This window comes from Cricetulus griseus, chromosome 4 (assembly GCF_003668045.3).
Source record: "Cricetulus griseus strain 17A/GY chromosome 4, alternate assembly CriGri-PICRH-1.0, whole genome shotgun sequence".
NCBI lineage: Eukaryota > Metazoa > Chordata > Mammalia > Rodentia > Cricetidae > Cricetulus > Cricetulus griseus.
In genome coordinates, this window is record NC_048597.1 from 57,516,683 (window position 1) to 57,525,923 (window position 9,241).

General features: G+C 42.3%; 1 protein-coding gene across 1 annotated transcript in view; it reads left to right on the top strand.

Moving 5' to 3' along the window:
• The first annotated feature begins 957 nt into the window (after positions 1–957).
• The window catches only part of Senp5 (SUMO specific peptidase 5), a 24,646-nt gene continuing 16,362 nt past the window's right edge, over positions 958–9,241 (top strand). Inside the window, 6 exon segments of the mRNA XM_035444641.1 lie at positions 958–1,112; positions 1,115–1,405; positions 1,408–1,551; positions 7,628–7,733; positions 7,830–7,968; positions 8,188–8,235. Coding sequence (XP_035300532.1) covers positions 1,013–1,112; positions 1,115–1,405; positions 1,408–1,551; positions 7,628–7,733; positions 7,830–7,968; positions 8,188–8,235 — 828 coding nt within the window. The 5' untranslated portion in view covers positions 958–1,012.

The window sequence follows — 9,241 nt, forward strand, 5'->3', positions numbered from 1 at the left end:
AAATAAGAAAGGACAGTACTCAAACAAACAAACAAAACTCAAGCATGATATTGAGGTCCACCTGGCCTCAGCAGATTAAAGATGTGTGAATGCCCTGCCAAATGATTCTTGAAAATCCCCATCCGGGCAGGTATAGAGAAAATGGGGCCTTGTTAAATGCTCACTTCTTTCCAGTTCTCCTTACTTGGGAACCTCGATAGGTAGGATTTCTGAGGTCTTTAATATATTCACATTGAATTTTAACTTCGCCTATAGGTACATTAGTTCTCAGAAGCTTCTATGGAAAAAAGGAATTCAGCCTTACTGAGAAATGGAATACTGGGTTTAGAAGCTTTAAGAAGTTCTATTTTCCTCAAAATGTGTGCTTTCTGAGTTAAGGCCAGTTGTTTGGGGTAGACAGTTGAAGCATTTTCTCTTCATATCCAGAAATCATGGATCCAGGATGTAACTTTGTGCAAAGGCGAAGTCTGGAGTGTGTTAGTACTTTGTATGCCAAAGTGAAAAGAAAGAACAGCACTTCAAAGGAGTCTCCTTCCAAGCAGATGTTTGTATTGGAATGAATACTCAGAGAGAAAAGCCTTGAAGGCAGTGTAGCAAATACTGTTTAGGGCTCACAAACCTAGGACAGGCCCACAAGCTCAGACTTTCCCATGAAGTTCAATGGGGAGAGCCAAAGTGGTGAGAGTGGCAAGATTGTGGTCTTGAACAAACATAGAAAGCGCATTTGTTATGGCTGCCCAAGGGCTAGTCCCTTGATTCCAAAAAAGTTCCAACTTACTTTGTCTCTTATGATGTATGAGAAATTATCATGATTAGATTTCGGTATAGGATTTTCAGATCCCAGCACTTCAGAACGAAAAACAGAGTTTGCAAGCTAAGAAAAGCCCAGAGGAGCTGGGTGCAGAAGGTCACTGGGGACCATCAGGAGAACCTCAGTAACACTGAGGGTGGCAATTGCAGCCCAGTCCCTGGAACCTGAAGACCCTTGTCGGTGTCAGCCATACTTTTCAGAATGGATGGCAGTGTTGCCGTAAAGGGAATGAACTCTCACGTGCCTGATGGCCACAGTAAAGAAAGCCCTTTCTTGGACAAGGAGCATAGTTTAGATGAAGCATCCCTGACCAACAGAATGGCAGTGCCACATATGACCAGTCACCCTCTTCTCCTAAGTGGGAGTGTACAGAGCAAATTCATGAGATCCCTTTAACAGAGCATCCTTCTGGTAACACATTCACTTCAGAGTGACTTTGGGTCAAAAGCGGGACAAGTGCTGTGAGTGACGACAGAGTGAGACTGTCAGTGTCTGGAGCAGACACATCTGTGAGGAGTGTAGATGGGCGTGTGTCTAAAGGCTCCTCAGAATGAGAACTTCCAATGGAGGAGGATGGGTCGCTCAAGCAGAACATTTAGTTCTAAGCTGCTGCCACCCTTATTGTAAAAGTCCCTGGAGGGTGTGCAGTGAACTCAAAGTAGAAAGCCAAACAGCAGGTGGCAAGAGCAGTCAGAAGGCTTCTCCAGTGGATGATGAGCAGCTCTCAACCTGCCTCTCTGGTATGCACTGTTCTTTGTTGCTCTCCAACCTCTGGCCCACACTTGCTGTCTGTTACCCTTTCCAGAAGAGTCTTGCTTTACCTCCCACACCTGGCTTTCCCTTTAAGCCATCAATGTTCGTGATGCCTTTTATGCTGCTCCATCATGGAGATGTTGCTTAGCTCACTTCTCGGTTTGTTGATGGACACTGTATTGATTTTGCTATAAGGGTTCAATGAACTCTCTAATCAATTGTTTCTGTAAGTTAAATTGCCATTCAAATTGCTGGTAAAAGAATATTGGTACTTAAACATTTTAAAGGATGACCAAATTATCTTTTAAACTTGTTTCACCAGTCAGTCTTACAGACTACAGATGAGAATTTTAAAAGATTGTCTTTGTTTTTAGACAGAATCTTAGGTAGTCTAGCTTGGCCTCAGACTTGCCAAGTTGTCAAGGATGACTGTGAGCTTGTGCTCCTCTCAGTGGAGACACAGGGGACTAGGTTAAATAAATTTATTTCGGGGAGAAGTCACTTACTTACACAAGAAACAGATGGCTGCCGAAGGTTCAGGTTCTAAGGATAGGCCTGCTAGGGACCCCAGACCTAAACTCCTCCCCCCTCACCTGTCACCACTACAGGTGCGGGCGGGGTGGATATCTCTATACAATTCCTCTCTTAGTCTAAAGAAAAAGATTTAGGCTCGCTACAAACTATATACAAGGATAGCAAATATTAAGTATGCTCTAGGAGAAGGAAAGGTAAGAACAAACACACTTAAGATCTGTTGCAGTGAAGCAGCTACAGCAAATGGCAAAAACTACACTCTCAAGTGCTGGAATTACAGGTATGTTAATAACATACATGATTTATGTGGGGCTGTGGATTGAATTCAGGGCCTCATGCATGCTAGGCAGACATTCTATCAGCTGAGCTCTATCCCCAGCTGGGATGACTTTTTTGTGTGTCTGCATTTTATTGTACATAGTTTTTCTTTGCCTAGTTTTCCTTTGGATTGTTTGGATTGTGTTTTGTTTTCTACGAACATAGCAACAAGCAGAATACACTGGTCTCTGCTTCCATTGACTACTATTCAGTCTAGTTATACTAAATTAATTTTAATTGCCAAAATTGTCTCTTCTAAAATATAACATTCTTTAATACCATAACATTGTTTATTGTTGCTTTAACAGAAATTTTTAAGTTTTTGTTGTTGCTTCTCCTCCTGCCTCTGCCTCCCAAGTGCTGGGACTAAAGATTGTGTGCTACCACCTGGTGTTATACAGTGTGTCTTGATTATATGCAACCCCAGCTTTCTCTCCCTAGCACCCCCAACACATCCCCTTCTTCCCTTCTTGTTCCCTCCATCTGTTTCTACCCACTGAGTTCTAATTGGACACTGCTGCCTGTGAGGATGTTGACTGGTTTTGTTGGCTTTACCTTGTGCTGGTAACCATAGTTTGCAGTGAGCTCACGAGAGCAATGGTCATGACATGTCTAGAGGACAGCATTTCACAACACCTACTCTGTCTCTGCGCATTATAGGAGTTGCCATAGATGTCCCAGTTACGGCTGACTGAGCACTGAATAGTTGCTGATTTTCAGCATTTTTTTCCCCTCCAAGACAGGGCTTTTCTGTGTAGTTCTGCCTGTTCTAGAATTCACTCTGTAGACCAGGCTGACCTGGAACCCAGAGATCTGCTTGCCTCTGCCTCCTGAGTGCTGGGATTTAAAGGTGTGCGCCACCACTGCCCTGCCTAGTCGCAGCATTTTGACCAGTTACAAGTCTGCGTTAAACACTGTCAACTGGAAAAAGAATCTTTTCTGGTTGAGGTTAAGTACTAATCTCTGGTTCTAAACATAAATATTTAGAAGGCAGATTGGCAGTTGTCCATTTAGCAAAAAACAAAATAAAACAGTAGCAGGTTCCCCACTAAGCCTGTAACTTCCCAGCCCATGGGATTTTTTTTTTTTTAAGATTTATTTATTTATTATGTATACATTGCATGCCAGAAGAGGGCACCAGATCACATTACAGATGGTTGTGAGCCACCATGTGGTTGCTGGGAATTGAACTCAGGACCTCTGGAAGAGCAGTCGGTGCTCTTAACCCCTGAGCCATCTCTCCAGCCCAGCCCGTGGGATTTTGATCAGGTTTTCAGTATCAGGGATGAATTCATTCCTGTGGAGCAGGTCTCAGATCCAGCCAGAAAGTTGTTGGTTACATCGTAGTCTTCATGCCAGTGTTTCACCAGTGGGCACATCTTGTGTGGCCTGTTAGTATTGGAGCATTCAGGGTCCAGGGTCAAGCGCTGGTAAGACTATTCATATCTTTTCTTCTCCTTGACTGCACAGCACTCTGAAAGCTAGCCAGTAGGAGGAAGCTGTCAGGTCAGTTCCAGCCTGATTTCTCTGTAAGAAGACAGCCTTTTTAAATTTTTTTTTTTTAATTTAAGGAACATCAGTCAAGATTGTAGAACCTAAAATTTAATTTTTGTTGTTGTTTGGGACATTTCTCCCCTACCCCATTTTTCTTTAGGATATAATTTTTTATGGTTTCATTTTGTAATTTAAAATATTTGTGCTATAAGTTAGCATACAAACTAATGGATTTTATTACTGCATTTTAAAAATGTTTTTATTTATTTATTTATTTATTATTTTAAGACAGGGTTTCTCTGTGTAGCTTTGGAGCCTATCCTGGCACTCGCTCTGGAGACCAGGCTGGCCTCGAACTCACAGAGATCCGCCTGTCTCTGCCTCCCTAGAGCTGGGATTAAAGGCATGCAACACCAACGCCTGGCCAAAAATATTTTATTTTTAATCGTGTGTGTGTGCGTGTGTGTGTGTGTGTGTGTGTGTGTGTGTGTGTGTGTGTGTGTGTGTGTGTGTATGTGCCATGCAAGTGTAGGTGCTAGTAGAGGCCAGAGGATTCACAGGTGATTGTGAGCCACCTGGTAAGGGTGCTGGGAATTGAACTATGGTCCTCTGAAGAAGAATACACTCTCCTAACCACTGAGCTCTGGTTCCAACTTTACTACATTTTAAAACAATTCGATTTTTTTTTTTTGAGATTTTATTTATTATATATACAACATTCTGCTTCCATTTATATCTGCACACCAGAAGAGGGCACCAGATCTCATTACAGATGGTTGTGAGCCACCATGTGTTTGCTGGGAATTGAACTCAGGACCTCTAGAAGAGCAGTCAGTGCTCTTAACCCCTGAGCCATCTCTCCAGCCCTTTTTTGGTTTTTCGAGACAGGGTTTTTCTTTGTGTTTGGAGGCTGTCCTGGAACTTGCTCTTGTAGACCAGGCTGGTCTCAAACTCACAGAGATCCACCTGCATCTCCCTCCTTAGTACTGGGACCAAAGGCGTGTGCCACCACTGCCCAGCAACAATTCAGATTTTTATTTTTACTTTATTATTGTATGTGCATACATGATGTTTCTGTGTGGGTGGTTAGAGGACAGCTTTTTCACTTAAATGTAGTCTTCCCAAATATTAAGATTTCCTGACTTCTGTTGGGGCCATTCCTTCATGTAGAAATAAGACCTCTGTGTAGAAACAAGATAGCTATTAAGATATAAAGGCTGGGAATATAGCAAACATATATACTCTTGGGACTGGAGAAATAGCTCTGTGTTAACAGACCTGGCTTATACAGAGACCCAGGTTCTAGTCCTAGCACCCACATGATGACTCATAACCATCTGTAACTCCATTTCCAGGGGGCCTGACACTTCTCTGGCATCCTTGGGCATCAGGCATACATGTGGTACACAGACATATATACAGACAAAACACCCATACATATAAAATAATAAGAATAGAATATGTTAAAACATTATGTGCTTTATTCTTAGAACCTCCAGTAGACTTGGGTGGAGAATCAGGTAATGATTTCAAAAAAACCTAGGGCTGGGCTTGGGAGATGGCTCAATGGGTAAAGGGTAAAGGCACTTGCTCCCAAGCCTGGTATCTTGAGATCTATCCATGTCCTTTGACCTCTATTTGTATGCTGTATACACACAAGCACAATGAGTTAATGTAATAAAAATAAAGAAATAAGGGCTCTGGGTGCAGTTCTGTGCTTTGTCTAGCATGTTTGGGGCACTGAGTTGGGTTTCCAGCATTGCAAAAAGTTGGTAGCCACTCTGGTGGGAGATTAACAGGAGGCAATACAGGGTTTTCATCTTTGTTTCTCTGTGCAGCAGAGTCCTTTCCATTCTGAATCGATGGCCTAGCAGAAACCATTATTTGGAGCCACAGAAGGAGCTGGTTACGGCTTTCCCATCATAGTCCAGATTTAACCGTCAGCCTGGCAGGCTGTTGCTCTTCGTTATCAGCATCATCCCCAAAAATCACGTTTCCACCTTTGTGAGCCCCTAAGCCTTCCTCAGCTTCTTTGTTACCTGTTTACAAGTAATGTTGGGTTTTATTTCCTGGGGACTTTGCTTAGTGATTATCATCATTGAAACCTTTAATGAATATATACATGAATTGGCTGGAAGATGGACTTACAATGGCTGAATGGTCCTTTTGAAATTGATTCCCTGGGGTAGATGTAGCTCTATTGGGAGAACTCTTACACAACAACTACATAAATAATAAAAGTTGTTTTCTTAAAATTCCGTTTTAAACAGGTCTCTCTAGAGCTAGGCCTGGTCTATAATCCCAGCTGCTGTGGAGGCTGAGCTGGGAGGGTCTTAGAGCAGCCCAGACAACAGAGGGAAGGCCTTGCTCACTGTCATCCTGTCAAGCTTCCCTTACAGGCTATTCAGTGTCCTGAGTAGTTAGTGAGTTTGCCCTCTGTTTGGAGACAAGGTCTCACTATGTAGTCTGGAGTTTGCTGTATGGATCGAGCTGCCCTCAGACTTGCCATGATCCTTCTACCTTGGCCTCCTGAGTGTTGGGATTACAGGCACATGCCACTGAGACCAATTCAGTGTTGTATTAACATGATCAAATGGAAATAATACAGCGATGGCAATCTTACCAATTTTAATTTTTTTTAAGGCATTACTCCTTTTTTAATTACTGGGGGAAAAGATATATTTAACCAGATGGTTAGCTCTCATCCTCTCTCCCTCCCTTCCCCTTCCTGTCTAAGAGAATGTCTTGCTATGTTGCCCTGGTGTTTTGGTCACTGTTCTATTGGTGTGAAGTGAGACCATGACCAAGGTAATTTTTAAAAGAAAGTATTTAGCAGGGCGTTGGTGGCACACACCTTTAATTCCAGCACTCGGGAGGCAGAGACAGGTGGATCTCTGTGAGTTTGAGGCCAGCCTGGTATACAGAGCAGTTCCAGGACAGACTCCAAAGCTACAGAAAAACCTGACTCACCTAAAAAAAAAAGGGGGGGGGAAGCATTTAGAGGTTTGGTCCATTATCATGTCAGAGAGCATGGTGGCACTCCCAAGGACACGGTAGTACTGGAAAAGTAGCCAAGAATTCTATCTCCCCGATCAGCAGGCAGTGAAGCACTTCAAAACCCACCCCTGTGACACACTTCCTCCAACAAGGCCACACCTCCTAATCCTGCCGAATATATGAGCCTATAGAGGTCATTCTTATTCAAATCACACCTGGCTATCCCAAAATTCCTGTGCCCTAGTATTCCTTGACCTCAGCCTCTCCCTAGCTGGAACCACTGGAGTCTATCACTATGCTTGGAAATGTTTCTCTTTAGTCTTGACTAGCCCCTAAGTGTGTCAGTAGTTTAAAAATACAGTCTGAGCTGGACTGACATGGTAGCACACACCTGTAATCCTAGCATGTAAGGAGGCTGATGAGATCAAGACCCATCCCATATATGAACACTGGCTTCAAAAAAGACCCCCGCTCCCCCCAACTGCTTGCCTAATTTTTGGATAAGATCAATGGTGAAACAACAAAAAAATCCAGTGTGAAATGATAGTTCCAAGCATCTCTTTGTGAATTACAATGGTAAGGTCCAAACATTTTTTTTAAAGTAATATAACTGTATTTCTACAGATTATGGTTGTATGCTATAACAGATGTGTTATATGTTATGAGAACAACTTTGCTGAAAAGAATTTCCCATATTTTTCTTTTTTTCCTATATGAAAGGATTCCTAGATGAGGTTATGAAAAAGTATGGAAGTTTGGTCCCACTCAGTGAAAAAGATGTCCTTGGGAGATTAAAAGATGTCTTTAATGAAGACTTTTCTAATAGGTATGTCAGTAACATAAAAGCTAAGCCCTTAAAGATAGTTACTTCTGAAAATAAAATACATTTTATTTAAAACTTTTCTTTCAAAATCTGTTTTAGAAAACCATTTATCAATAGAGAAATAACAAACTACCGGGCCAGACATCAAAAGTGCAACTTCCGCATCTTCTACAATAAGCACATGCTGGATATGGATGATCTGGCGACCCTGGATGGTCAGAATTGGTTGAATGACCAGGTTAGTACATCACGGGTCTTCAGGGTAGAAATTTGCACAGGGATTGACCAATAAAACACATCTTTTGGGTTGGCTTTCCATTTATCTTTAGAAACAAGGTCTCTAATTCTTACTGAAGTGACTCAGGTTTTATTACCTTCACTACTGTCAACATGTTACTCATACACCTGGAGCCGTTCTGAATTGTATAGAGCTAATCAGTGGGTTTTAATTTTACAGGTTATAAATATGTATGGTGAGCTGATAATGGATGCAGTCCCAGACAAAGTAAGTGGGCGCTCCTCTTCACGAGTGTCCTTGTGTATAAACAGTAAAGTGGTTATTAGGTTTTTGTTTTAAACAGTATGTAATTATCTGATTTCTTTAGATTAAATGAGTTAGATTATGTCTTGGTTGTGCATTAGAGTCTGCCATATTTTCTATCAGATCATTTTTGCTTAAGCAGTTGTACACTACCTTTTATCCCAGCACTTTAGGAGGATGAGGCAGGAGGGTCAGAAGTTCAAGATCATCCTTGGGTTCATGGCATCATAGTAAATTTGAGGACAGTGTGGGCTACTTAAGACCTTGTTTTAAAAAACAAACCAAAACAAACTTTCTGGTTTTTCAAGACAGGGTTTCTCTGTGAAACAGCCCAAGCTGTCCTGGAACTAGCTCTGTACACCAGGCTGGCCTCGAACTCACAGAGATCCTCCTGCCTGTCTCCCAAGTTCTGGGATTAAAGGTGTGCACCACCACCACCCAGCCAAAACAATATTTTTGCTTAAGAAAGTCAGTCTCCTGCTGGGCTGTGGTGGTGCATACCTCTCTTGGGGCTAGAGAGATGGTTAACTGCACTGGTTGCTTTTCTAGGGAACCTAGGTTTAATTCCTAGCACTCACATACTAGCTTACAACTGTCCATAACTCCAGTTTCAGGAGATCTGATATGCTTTTCTGACTTCTGGGGGAACCAGAGGCAGAGACAGACAATCTTGTCTGAGTCCCAAAACAGCCAGGGCTACATAGAGAAACCCTGTCTTGAAAAAGACAACACACTGGGCAGTGGTGCATGCCTTTGGCCCTAGCACCCGGGAGGCAGAGGCAGAGGCAGGTGGATCTCTGAGTTCCAGGCCAGCCTGGTCTACAGAACGAGTTCCAAGATAGATGGAGCTACATAGAGAAACCCTTTCTCAAAATTAAAAAAAAAAGACAAAACTTTTCATTCCTCTTTTGTTCATTTTATGTTTCCAAATTCTTAAATTTCTATTTTCTTGTGAAGTTGAATCTGGGTG